The 13,154-nt window shown below is 47.3% G+C and overlaps 1 protein-coding gene across 3 annotated transcripts in view; it reads left to right on the plus strand.

Moving 5' to 3' along the window:
* Window positions 1–13,154, plus strand: part of SPRED2 (sprouty related EVH1 domain containing 2) — a 65,685-nt gene that overhangs the window by 24,137 nt on the left and 28,394 nt on the right. Inside the window, exon 1 of one of the 3 annotated variants that reach the window (XM_005439139.3) lies at window positions 2,775–3,916. The exons of the other annotated variants lie outside the window; for them this stretch is intronic. Within the exon in view, the coding sequence (XP_005439196.1) occupies window positions 3,900–3,916 (17 nt within the window). The 5' untranslated portion in view covers window positions 2,775–3,899. Of the gene's footprint in view, window positions 1–2,774; window positions 3,917–13,154 lie in introns of those variants that run through there. 3 annotated transcript variants of the gene reach the window in all.

Below are 13,154 nucleotides of genomic sequence, written 5' to 3' on the forward strand. Positions count from 1 at the left end.
AGCGTGAAGTCTCGATAGAGAAGGGCAGAAGCAGAATCGAGCTGTGCCTTGACCAGACCTGCTCCCCCATGGGCTTTTGGGGACCATCCATCCCCCCGTGGACTCCTCAGCGGCTGAAGTGCTATTCAGCCGGACCATTAATGCTGCCTTGCCTTTGTGCTAGCAGAGGTGTGCTGCATGGCAGAGCCCTCCTCCCATTTTCATGGAAAATAGGGAAAGCATGGTAATGGGAGGGAGGGAGGAGCATTGTAGTGCTCCTGAATATTCAGCAGCCCCAAGCATATCACAGAAAGGTTGAAGTCATTCCTAAGGATCAGCTTTCCTCTCCTTTTTCCTATTTCTGCTCTACTTCCAGCTCTTCCTTATAACGTGACTTGAATGAACACTGTACTTGAGAAAACTGAGTAACAAGGACAGCATGAATGAAAGGGGTGTCTGAAGTGCTGGGTAAAAAGCTACACTGAAAATGTCTGTAAAGTCTTTTCTTTGGGGTTTTGGGTTGTTGGGGGTTTTTTTGGTTGGTTGGTTTTTAAATTAAAAAAAAACAAAAACGAAACTGAGACAGGCATCCTTCTTTACCCCTGAGAAGGCACAGTAAGCAATGTTAAGGCAATATTGCTGTAACAAATCTTGAACACAACACCTGAGGTAGGTTGCCTGGTGTTCCCAGATGATGAGACGCTACAAGGTTTGGAGTGTGCTATACAGACGTGGGGCTGCAGGTGCTTGGGAACCTACACTGCACTGCAGTTACATGCTGAAACATCTTTTTGCTTCTGGTTCACATCTGGTGCACAAGCTGTCAGGGCTTGGTCCAGTGCACGCCGTTAATTTTGTGCTGCAGAAGTTCAGCCCATTAATATGGCTGGCATCAATGAGGTGACTGAATTTCATTCTCTTCATCACGGATACTCCAGCAGCTACAATGAAAATGAGCTCCTGTTGCTCCAACCAGTCTCAGCTCTTTGAACTGTGCTTGTAGCTGGCTGGCAGGCAGTGAAAAGCAGATCTACCGCCTTGTTGGTTCTCCAGTTGCAATGGTTACTGTAGAATCCTAATGGCAAAACCCAGTAGCAGCCTGCATCCTGCTGGAAATGGGGGAAAATGGTCGTGTACTGGAGCAGCCGCTCACCTGTCCAAGCTAAGAGATGCATGGAAGCTTTGGAGGGTATTTCACTGTAGCACCAAGCTGGTAGGGATGGCTGTGCTAGGGTGTACTGGACAGGGCAGTATTTAAGGGGAAAAATAATCATAATAATTAAAAAATAATAATGCGGTAGCCTTGCCAACCCTGGAGCTGATGTTTGCTTAGCCTTAAGTTTAAAGAACCTTTGCAAAAGCGAGAACCCAAGCAGTGATTTGGCTGATGTTCACGGTTCTCCGGTGACTTGGTATCTACTTCCCGTAGGAGAAAACCCTTGGGGAGCAGGGCTGGAAGCCAGCTGAGTGAGGTGGTGGTTCTTTTTGACTGATGCAACAAACTCTTGGTGTAGACAGAAGGCCAGGGCTTTATTTGCATCTGTATGGATTGAGCATGCAGTAACATTTATAACAGAGGGCTTTTCTGTGTCTGGCGTTTCCACAGGCAGGGTGTCTCCCTGCCTGCTCCCGATCCTGGCACACCGGCAGCTTTGCGGAAACTACCCAAGTCGTGGCTCGGCCCCGTTGCGTGAGCCAGGCTGCCCTGTGGACCTGTGTTAGCTTTACAGCGTGGTGGCTTTTCTGTGTAAACTGCTCTTGAGGTGTGCTGCTGGAACCGGGTTTGTTAATGCTGCTCCTCTGTGTGCCGCCTTCACGGTCCCGAGTCTGAGAGGACAGCGCCGGGCTGAGCTGTGGGGCCAGGGCAAGGCAGGGAAGCTTTGGGGAGATGTAACCACTCAAACTGTTTCAAAAACATGATTACAACACAGCTTATTCAAAGATAGTTTTGTCTTACACTGGGAGACTAATTTCGTCTTCCCCCATCCCTTGGGAGAAAAACTTTAGAAACTGGACTTGCAGTGAAAAGCACCAGGTTTTCCATTTTTCCAGCTGACGTTGCTTTGGATGTGTGCTGACTTCTGGCTGGAGACAGCTGAGGACAGAGCTGGTGGGTGCTGTGTCAAGCATTTGGGAGGAAAAGCAAGAGGAAAGCAAGGCAGCGCATCCTGGCACATCTGGGTAGGGTGAGTTGTGAAGTGGGGATGTGCGATTAAAAAAAAAAAAAAAACACCAACAAAAAAAACCCAAAAAAAACCAACAACCCAAACCCCCAGACTTTTTTTCTTTACTTGTATAGCATTGGTGCTCTGCCTGGCTGAGCAGTTACCCAGTGGTCACAAATGCATTCCTGCCTGAATGGAGTACCCTTTGCCCGTTAAATTCAGGACCTTTTAATGCTGTGTACTGAAATAGGGTGACAGCAGCTGTCCCTTGGTCCCACTACAACAAACTTAAAATGCTGCACGTTCCCTGCAGTGCAGACTGTAGCTTGATTCCGTTGTCCTGACAAAATCCAGGGAAGCTGCAGATACATGCCAACAGCAAACGACTGCTGCTGTCCTGGTGGCATGGGATGTCCTCGGCATCCTCCATGCAGCCTGCTGTCTGCGCACGGAAGCTGGGATCAAGCCTTGGTGGGCTTGAGCTCAGTGTTTCTGTGGTCCAGGCTTGATGTTTTCAAGAGTGTGTGTGATTTTGGGGTGGTGATGTCTGCAGAATGGGTATGCAGCTTCCCTAAAGGATGCTTGCAGGAAGCATCACCTTGGCCGCTTTTCTCCATCCTGGGGAAAAAGGGATTTATTTTTTTTTGCCCCAAATCGAGGTTAAAACAGTTTGGATTTAAGGAAGGCAGAAGCAGCTGAGCCTGGAAACTAAACTTAAATTAGCTGTCTTCCTCCCTCCTGTCTAATCATCAGCATAGATCAGTTCAGAAACTGGGCAAGTATTTTTAGAAGCTGCTTTTAGAGCCCCAGTGTCACAATTTTTATTCTTGTCATCGGTGCCGAGGCAACTCTTGAGCAACATTTCTGCTTTAAAAAAAAATAATAATGAGAGGGCATTTAGGGATGATCATATAACTTTGGAGGGGGGGGGGACACCCTGGCTGAGCGAGGAGTTAAAGCGGGTGTGAAGGTGTTTGAGCCGCAAGTTTTTGAGACCAACCACCCAAAATGAAGCTCGTGGGTAGGGTTGTTGCTATGTTGGCGCTTGGGTTGGGTGGGCAGCCTGCAGAGGTATATGGGATACGAAGACCTATAGCTGATGCTTATAAATATCAACTTGTTGCAAAATGGAAGTGTTTAAAACACCGTTAAAAGCTGTGATGGAGATTGGGCTGTCGGGAGGCAGAGTGCTTCCTGCAAGCCCGTGGGGTGGTTTGGACCCTTGGTCCCAGCGCTGCGTTAGCAGCTTTTGGGGAATAAAGTGCAGCCAGGGTTGCCGGAGGCAATGACGCCCGCGCTCAACTTTGGACCTGTTTGCAGTCCTGGGTGAGCGGGCGGCGTGCCCGCCGGTCTGGTGCAATCTCTCGGCAGCGTGTTTGCTCCATCAGCTGCTGCTAAATGCCCCCGTTATTAGTTTATGGTGGTTGTGTCGAAATTATTTTAAATTTTTTTTTTCTTGCCTGTAACCGGGGTGGGGAAGCGAGGATCTTTGCGGTGTGAGCGCTTGTGCTCTCCCCAGACGGAGGATGTTGGGAATGAGTAATGGTCCGGCCAGGGCTGTAATATGCAGAATACCTCTGGGATGACTCACCCGGTACAATGCAGCACATCCCTCAAGGAGACTGAATCACACATGGGGGGAAGCCGCTGGCTCGGCAGCAGCCAGCTGGGACACGGGGCAGCCAGCACCGATCTGGAGGCTGGTGGTGGCAATGATGGTAAAACGGAGCAATCGGGGTGTAAAATGTAGAGGCGATGGCATCCCCCAGCAGGTACGTGTGTGTGTTCTCACCGTGTCTAATTTAATATTTTTCACTCTTGGCTGCTTTTTTTTTCCTTCACCTCCCCCCATCTGCCCCCACAGCCCTTCTGAATCTTTTCTAAACCGGCATATAATTCATCAGTAATTGTGTATGAGGTCTTCTATGAAACACAGGCTCTCTTTTTATGGTTGCATATATGTTTTTTTCAGAAGTAATGGTTTAACGTGTACCCTCTCTTAAATACCGAGAGGAAAATAGATGCTGCCTGGGAAGCTGCTTCCCTTGATGTCCCTCTCCATGGACACTTTATGAGGTAGGGGGTTAAAGAGAGGTGGAAGGCAGAAATCAGTGTGCATGTTGGTTTTGATGTAGTTAATTTTTTATATTTTTTTTTAAATGCATTTACCTGGCAAAAGATAAAACCCCTTTAGATTGAGACCACAGTTATCCTGCTTGCTCCCTCCCCTCTTCTGTGATACAGATTCAGCTGGAATTGAGTCACAGAATTTTTTTTTTTCATATTTGCAAAATATTGCCTGCCCTTTGTAGTTGCATCATACGTGGTGCAGAGAATGTTTACAGGGGGATAAATATAGTTGCATTCTCCACTGATCAAAATGGAGGAGAGCGGGGGGAAACTGCAAATTGCCTAGGGTGAGCAATTTCAGGGGTTTTTTTTTCCCCTTTTCTTTGTAAACTTGGCATTTTCCAGAAATGGTGTGTATCTGTATGCGTGCGTATGTAATTATTTTTATGTTCCGGAGAGTCATTGATTCTGTAGCTGAAGGTTAGTACCCCTTGAGTTATTTCCACTTGCACTGTAATGGTGCTGTGTTGGGACGGGAGCCGCTGGAGCTGCGAAGCGGGATGTTACACAGGGATAAGGGGACACCTCGTCTGACCAGCGCGTTTGGTGGCATCGCGGGCATCCTGGCGGGCTACGGCATGACGGCGGAGACTCATTGGATGGGGAAGAGGGACATGTGGAATTAGTGTTGTCTTGTGAATTGAATAGATTTCTCCATTACATTCCTCTGCGATTTTTGGCGAGCAGTGTCAAACCTCTAGTTTCATTTTACAAAACAAGGAAGGTGATGAAACTTACAAAGCTGGAATGCAGTTGGTGTGCTTGTTAGTTTTCTTATTTTTGCTAAATATCACCTTTCATTAGCTAACGTAGGATAACAGTACTGGAATGTTTATGGTCAGTAGATTTTAGAAAAAAAACAGTGTCGAACTTGGTTGTGGCGTCTTTTCAGGGGTGTGGGAAGGATTCAAATCAGGATGTGGATCTCATGCGACTACCTGTTTGGCTGGCTAAGCTTTTATGTGATTTTTGCTTATCTTGCATGTGATATAAAACAAATACCATCTGTCATGCAATAACAACTTCCTTTCTCATTACAGTAAATGATAGTACTAATTAGCTTTCCTTGAAATCTGTTAATAGTTTGTAACCTTGCACAGAAATAGGACTTCGGTGTGCAACTCTAGCCTGTACTGTATGCTGGCTTGGATGAGCTGCAGGGCAAATTATTTGAATGTGTTATCTTTCTGAACTGATATATTTTTTTTGTTGTTTTGCTGCTCCTTACAACTTTCCAAGACATGCTGTTCATGTGCAGCTATAACAATTTATAGCAAAATTAATCCCTTAAATTCAAAGAACACCTCCCCCCCCCCCTTTTTTTGGTTGGGTTTTTTGGGTTTGGTTGTTTTTTGTTTTTTTTTTTAATAAAACCCAGACCTGTAATTTGCCATCACTGACAAAACAGCTGCCGGGCAAAGCTGTAAGGAGGCTGGTCCTGAGCAAACTCAAGTCTCCATTGAGACAGAAGTTTGCTGTGATTTTTTTTAAGAGGTTTCATTAAAGCGTTGTTCATTAAAAAGTTTTGTCAGTAGTGTACATCCTGGTGGTGTCATGGCTGTCTTTTAGGAGTAAAAAACCCGTGACTTGGCTATTTTTGTAGCAAGGTTTGCTGGGGGTTTCGATGGCTTTAACACGTTTCAACAACACGTTGCATAGATGCTTCAGTACATCCACGAGTAGTGACTTTTTTTCAGTGGTGTTAGCGTAGTAAGCTAATTTCTGGGGATAGCCCTTAAAATCCGTGTGCTTGAGCTGCCTCAGTGGATCTTTGCTGGCCCGTCAGCTTGTTTGCAAGCCTGGTTTTTCCCCCTGAAAAGCCACTTGCTGGTTTGTTTGGGGTTTTGCCTACATGTGCGGCACTTTGTGGGGCTCGTCAGGCAAGCCTGGCACGGGAGGGGAGGTTGTGCTGCCCGAAAAAACGGGTTTAGCCCACGCAGGGCTCAAACAGCCACCCCTACAGCTGTGCAAATAGCGGTTGTGTTACCCTGCCTGCCCCAAACCCTGCTGGTTTTTAACACTTTTTCTTTTTCTTTTTTTTTTTTACATGCTTTTCATAAGGAGCGAGGGCCTGGGGCCCTGGCTGCAGCAGCAAATTGCTGTCGTTGACTAGTTTGGTGCATCCAGGTTAGTTGGGATGTTGCACTGGAAAAATGCGCTGTGAGAGTTACTCTTGCAGCAGAAGCTGATGCTTTTGTCTGTCGCTTTACATATTTTTTCTTCTGTTTAATATATTTAAAAGAAATGAATATACATAATTTTTTTTATATCTACATTCTATATATACATATATATAGATATGTATACATACATATATATAAAAATACATATATTTAAAAAATTAGTTTTCCAGGTACTTCCTGGAAGGATCTGAAATATTTATGGGATTATGAAATCCCATTTGAGCAAGTTAGGATAGAGCTGTTTTCTCATAAACTCAATAAAATGAGCCTTAAATGTTTAACAAACGTTTTGGTGAAAGGATTCCTTTGTTCCTCGTTGCCTCGGTGTTTGAGGGAGATGTGGAGGCGGGCGGCTGGATTGTGCAGGTGTCTTGGTTTTTTTGCGAAGTCCTTTTTCTTCTGAAAAAACAAACAAACAAAACTGGTGTTAATCTTTCCTACGGAGAGTTTTCGGATGGGCTGTAGCGCTGGGAGCAGAGCCAGGCTGGCTGGGCACTGGCCGTGGAGGACCCAGCCACTCTTTGTTCTGCCCTTGGGGCTGCTCTACACCCAGGAAAGGCATCAGGGAGTGAAAAATAAAATCAGAAGGCAGTAGTTCGGGTTTGCTCCAGCCTGCTGGAGCGGTGTTCCTTGTGCGAGGCCACGTGTCCTACAGGAAGACAAGCTTTTGAGGGTTGAGGGGGCGCTTGAGCCTTGGAGCATCCGTGCCGCATCCAGGACCCTGACAGTGCGCTGGGGTGCTCAGCCGGCTGGGCTGGGGTTTTGTGCTGCACACAGGACTTTGGGCAACACTCAGCCAGCAAGAAAACCCCCAGCACTGAATAACCTTCCTGCAAAAACAACTCCTCTGGGGCGCTTTGTGGGATGCGCAGGTAGGACTGTGCATGTCTTATACTTTGCCGGCGGTGATTTCCAAATCCTGCAGGAGCGCTTCCTTCGGGGCAGGATTTTCCTCTCCTGCCTTCTGCACTGCTGCAGCTAGCAGTGTTCTTGGAGTTAATGTATCTCTTCTGGTTTGGTTGTGGGTATTTTTTTTTTAACGTGGAACAGTGATTGTACAAGCTGAACACATGCTGCTAAATTCAGTTCAGCAGCCAGGCATGGACTGGGGAGCTGGAAGAGAAAACTCCTTTCCATTTTCAGAGGGAAGCTGGTAGGAAACGCTGAATGCCAGCAATGTTTTCTCATTTTGTTGAGACAGAGAGAAATGTCCTGAAACCGAGCCTGTAAGGTTAATATCAGGTTAAGATGAAGTGCCCCAGGACAGGCACATGGCAGGAGTCGGCAGCATCCCTGGAGCGAGGCATGTGGGGATGGAACTGTCTTGTATTCACTCTGACCAGGCAGAACCCAAAATTTCCCGGATGCCTGTTTATCCTGACAGTTTTAGATTTGAAAGACAGAAAAATAAAGGTTGCAAATGTGTTATACTAGAGCTGGGTTACGGATGCAGTGGTTCTGTGTGCCTGGTGTGATGCAGAGGTGAGGGCAAGGAAAACTTTTGGGAGGTTTTCTGTGGTTTTCTACAGGCTCCATGTTAACATAGGATCTGACCAGGGGGGTGCAAATGACTTTTTTTCATGCTGATAGCCAACGGAAAAGTTTTAAACAGGCTGGATATCTAAATGGTATTGAAATACCAACTTTATTTGGCGGTGGCTCCGTGCACTCAGAAGTTTTCTTTTAAATAACATGCTAACTTAGGGTTTTAAAGAAGAAAGTAGTTGTTATAATCTGCAGATATTTCACCCATGCTGTAGAAGGTTCATGAACCAAGGACTGGGTCAAGAAAGCAGGACTCCAAAAATAGCAGGTTTTCATGACCTGCATCAAAATGCTGCCGCTTTCTGGCTGCGGGATGAACTCTGGAGAGGACCCTTCCCATACAATTTCCTGCAGTCACCCGGGCAGAACGGGATGGCTTTAACTCCCGCTGTCGGAGTCGCTGGGGCAGGGACGGAGGGCACAGTGAGAGCTCTGTGAAACCACATCCAGCTCAGCCAAAGGCAGGTTATGCCCCAGTAAATGGTAAAGTTAAATTTGCATGGCTCCAAGTAGTTTAAATTGTGTTTAAGTGCCTGATGGCCGCGGTTCAGTTCAGCTGAACAGCCCGACCTCTGCCGCCGTTGCATTAGCAGCCTCCTGCTGTCCCTGTGGCTCTTCCTGGAAATCTGGGATCTGGGAATGTCGATCAGTTAAAGGCAGCAGTCCGTGATTTTGAAGCCCATGATGTTGCACTTACCTTTTTGTCTGAGACTGAATCTCTTCTGGCCTCATAAGCTACAACATCGAGAAGGGAGGAAAGCGCTGAAGTGCCGCATGGCTGCATTAGCATGGAAGTCTAAGTTTTATCCGTCAACTAGCCTGGCTAGAGGAAAAAATATTCTTGAATTACAGAATACGTCTGGGAAGTGGTTTATGATGTGACTCAAAAGGAAAGTAGTAAATGTGGTAGGTTGGGCTACTTTTTTTATTTTTCCCCCCCCTCCCCTTGGGATTTTTAAGTATCTCAGACGGTATTTGCAGTTGCTGCGTTTGAAGCAAAGTAGAAAAGAGCAGCGGCTGGTGGAAGGGAGGTCTGTACTTTGACCCTCATTTACAAAGACGATGGCAAAATTAAAGACTTCGTTGACAGAGGAATGATTTGCTGTTCACTCCTGGATGCGGGATCGGAGCTGTGAGCCCACCCCAGGCATACAACGAGGCTCAGGGCTTTGTCCCCCTTGGCTTTGCTGCGCTGCGGTTGCCGTCAGTGATGTGGCTGATGTCGGGGAGCCCTGGATGGTGTCAGCTGCATTTTACACTGTGGTTCCTGCATGCTGGAGGAAAGCTCTTTAATCCACCTTAAACATCGCCTGTCCCTTAGACACACCAATGCTTTGTAAAAGTTAGGCTGTAGGTAATAAAACTGCGGTTCAATTATCACAAAGGTAATCGTTCAGAACTTCTTGTTTAGGAAAACTCTCAATATCCTTCGGAGTAGCAATTATACAGGCGCACGCTTTTTTTTTTAATATCTTTTTTTTTTAATATCTCTTTATTTATTTATATATATGCACACCCACGAGCTATAATTTTTAAAGGGTTCTCTTTTCCTTCCAATAAAAACAGCACGTGGGTTCCTGCGCTACCTTTCCTCCCCAAGTTCATTCTGGTTTTCTGCGCAGGGTGGGGCGGGCGAACAACCTGCAGCAGCCCCAAACAGGCTGGCCGGCTGCCATGCAGCTGGGTAATCCCTGCAGATACTTTCTTCCCAAGCTTTTAAGGCAGTTGAAGACAAATCTGCTGGGTTAAGATAGCAAAGTATTCCATTTAAGAGCATAATTAAGAATAGTTTGCATGAAATGCGTAGCGCGTAGGCCATAAACCCAACAATTAGAGCGCTCTTAAAGTTTTAAGAAGCCAATAAAATCAGAGGAACTAAGGCTACTGGGGCGGGGGGGGGGGGGGGGTTAGCTGTTTCATTTTTGACTATATGAAAGGCTTGTGCTATGTAATCTCAGCAGCAGTTGGTATCTCATTAATGGTAATGGACCAAATATTTTCACGTACCTCATTAACCATTTCTCCTGAAATAGATTGCACAGTTGCCGTGATAAAATTGCAGGCGGAGGGTTCAGACGTGGTTGTTTCGCTGCTTTGGTGCACCAAGGTTTCAGCAGTGACATGCACGTGGGATTTGCAGCCCACCCCTTTGCTCCCGAGGATTTTTAATCCTTGCAACCAACAGGAGCCTTGGTGCAGTCGTGTAAAATTAAATAGCAAAGAAAATAAGCAGCTTTTACACTAAGGAAGCAAGGTCCTTATATCGACCTGAAATGTTTGAGTCTCTCCCGAGTATTTATCAGTGTGAGGGAAAGAAGCACTGCCTGTTCTAGGCTTCTGGGTGGGAATGGCAGGCGAGATTTTGACTTAGAAAGCTGAAGGAAGCAGTGGGTAGCCTTGAAAATGCCACGTGCAGTTCCGCATCCTAGTCCAGTGACTAAACCAGGATGTCAAGCCCTAGGAAGCTATAAGCGCCTCCTTTCCTTATTTTGTTGCTTTCATTTTCCCCAAATCCCTTGGCATAGGTGGCATGTTGGGAAGCAGCCGGAGCCCCACGGGAGAGAGGATGGGGCTCTCCGGGCAGCGCGGCGTCACGGGTGACTTTTGGTCGAGCAGGACAGCGTGCCAAGGGATTACGTTAACAGCAGCAGAGCTCTGCTTACCTTGCCAAGGGCGAACCCTTCTGCTGGATGAGGCCCTTTTCTAATCAGGGAGCAGAGAGGTCATCTCGCCATGGTAGGGTGATGGAAACCAGATTTTCTGGCTTGATATATTTAAGGAGGTAGCTCTTCAAGATGGGAGAGATGCAGGTTATGCGGTGGTCTCTTGGTACATAGGTGAAATCGGTGGCCTTGGTGGCAGAGGTTATAAGAGCCACGGGTCCCGGTATCGGTGTGGAAGTGAAGATCTAAACTGTATGGCTCTGTGCCCCAGCAGGTTGTGGTTGTAATGGGCAGGGATAGCAGTCAGGGGACCGAAACTGGACGCGTAGGCATCCACTGGTATTGAAATGTAATTATGAGCCTAGAGAAATCCCTGAGAGGTGGTGGAAACACAAAATAATTGATAGAAATCAGAACATACTGAGTAGTCGCTGCTGGTTTAATTTTCCTTTAAGTGGACGATTCCTGCAGCAGAGCAACCGAGGACGGCCTTACTTTTGGGACAGCTGAAGGCTCTGGCTGCTGCCGTGAGAGTGAGGGGTAAATCCTGCAGGAAGCTGTCTTGCCAGTGGCAGTTTTCAGGTGTGGAAGGAGAAGCAGGAGTTTGCATGGATGACTTTTGCAGGAGCATGGAGGGGAAGGTCGTATTGAGCAGCTCCGACATCAGAAGAGAGCTAAAAATAAGTCCAGAATAGAATATGTCCAGTATAAAATGTATAGTTGGCTTTCTTTTTCCTTTCTCTGTTAATTGCTAATCCTTATAGACCATATGGGAAAGGTACTGAGAAGAAAACAAAAATTGTCTTGGATGGAAGCAGCTCGATTTTTGCACAGCAGGAAATTGGCTGAAGTATTTTGCTTAATTCTGAGTATCAGGAAGCCAAGAGATTACAGTTGCCACTGGCAAAATCTAGGAATGGGTTTTCATTACCAAGTAAAAAGGTAACTGGATCTGTTTATAGACACGCTTGTCCTGTTTCCTGTACCAGGATGCTGCTTTAAGGCCTCCAGAGCAAAAATATTCTTTAAAATGTCATTTCTCAGTTCTGTGAGTGCTTTGCGTGTGTCGGCTGTCATGCGGGCCACGTATCTTGAGTATGCGGAAAAGCTTTTTATCAGCCGGTGCAAAGTCCTCAGAGCAATAGGGGATGAACCTTAAGCATCTGTGGACTGCCTTCATCCTGTAGGTCCGGTGAGAAAGTTGCTGGGTCCATAAAATAAAGCTGGCAAAGGGAAGATCGCAGCACACGTTTTGCAAGGTCCGCATAGGTGCGGAAGGTATTAGCTGGTCCCAGGTGCCTCTGCCCAGACGATGCTCGCTGCCTCCCTTGGTCTGTCCCCGAAGCTGCCCTCAAGCGGGATCTGTGGGGCTGCTTGCTTAAAATCTGGTTGTCTTAGAGAACAGGGAACTCAAGGCTTCAAGTATTAGCACTTGGATTACAAAAGCAATGCAAAAACAGTGTCTTGAAAATAAGAGGCAGTTTTGTCTGGTGTAGGATGGAGAAAGCTCCCACTGCACGTAACTTCGGATAGGAAGGGCCCATTCTCTTGTCGTGTTGTGCAGATGCTGGGAAAGTGTCTGGATACAGAGTTTTCCTCAAGGAAAAGGGTGATACCTGTGTTTTGAGAGGCCACCTCTTAGAGCCCTCCTATGGGTTGAGCTTCCTCCACCTGGGGCACTCAGCTGGGGTGGCCTGGAGATGGCCAATTCCTGGGCAGTTTTCTTCGCACGTCCTTTCTTGTAGCCCCTGCTGCTGCTCCCGGTTTCACCCAGGCTGGGTGTCCCGGCAGCGCCGTGGCTGCGTGTGGCCGATGTCTAACCATGCAGGTCACCTCCCTGCGAGGGCGTCCTCAGCCATCGCCGGGTTAGGCGATGTCTAACACACGATGCGTTGCACCGAGCTGGGGGTCGGTGGCAGCGTGAGGACAAAATGTGGGTATTACCCAGCAGCTCCAGGGTAGGACAACCCGCTTTAGCTTGGCGTCTGTTGCATGTCCCATGCAAGGTGCCTGGCTTTTGCTTACGTGCTGCAGTGGCCTTTCTGCTCCCAAATGACCCCTTCCCTGGTGATGTCCCAGGAGATGCTGGAGCAACTGCTCTGTGGAAAGGGTACAGGAGAGCTCTGGGGGAGTGGAGCTTCCTGCTGGGGGGGATGGACACCTAGATCACCCCCGCATCTCAGGTGCTTCCAGGAGAGCTTCTGGCAAGGTTATGATGTGCTGGTTCTGCCTTTGAAAGCTTGCAATGCTGGTGGAGCTGTTGTAGGGACGTGGTGTGGTCCTGGTGAACTGAGCTGAGATGGTTCCCATCTCCTTTCATCAGAGGTACCAAATGGAGCCACGCTTGTGGTTTTATTTCCCGTAAGACTGTCGCAGTTGCAGAGGAATTTGAGCACCATCTTCCAAAGCCCACTTCACTAATTTGATCACAGAAACCTTAAAACACTGGTTTTGTGGGTTATTTGAGCTCCGCATGTTCTTCCAACACT

Source organism: Falco cherrug, chromosome 6 (assembly GCF_023634085.1).
Source record: "Falco cherrug isolate bFalChe1 chromosome 6, bFalChe1.pri, whole genome shotgun sequence".
NCBI classification, from domain to species: Eukaryota; Metazoa; Chordata; class Aves; order Falconiformes; family Falconidae; genus Falco; species Falco cherrug.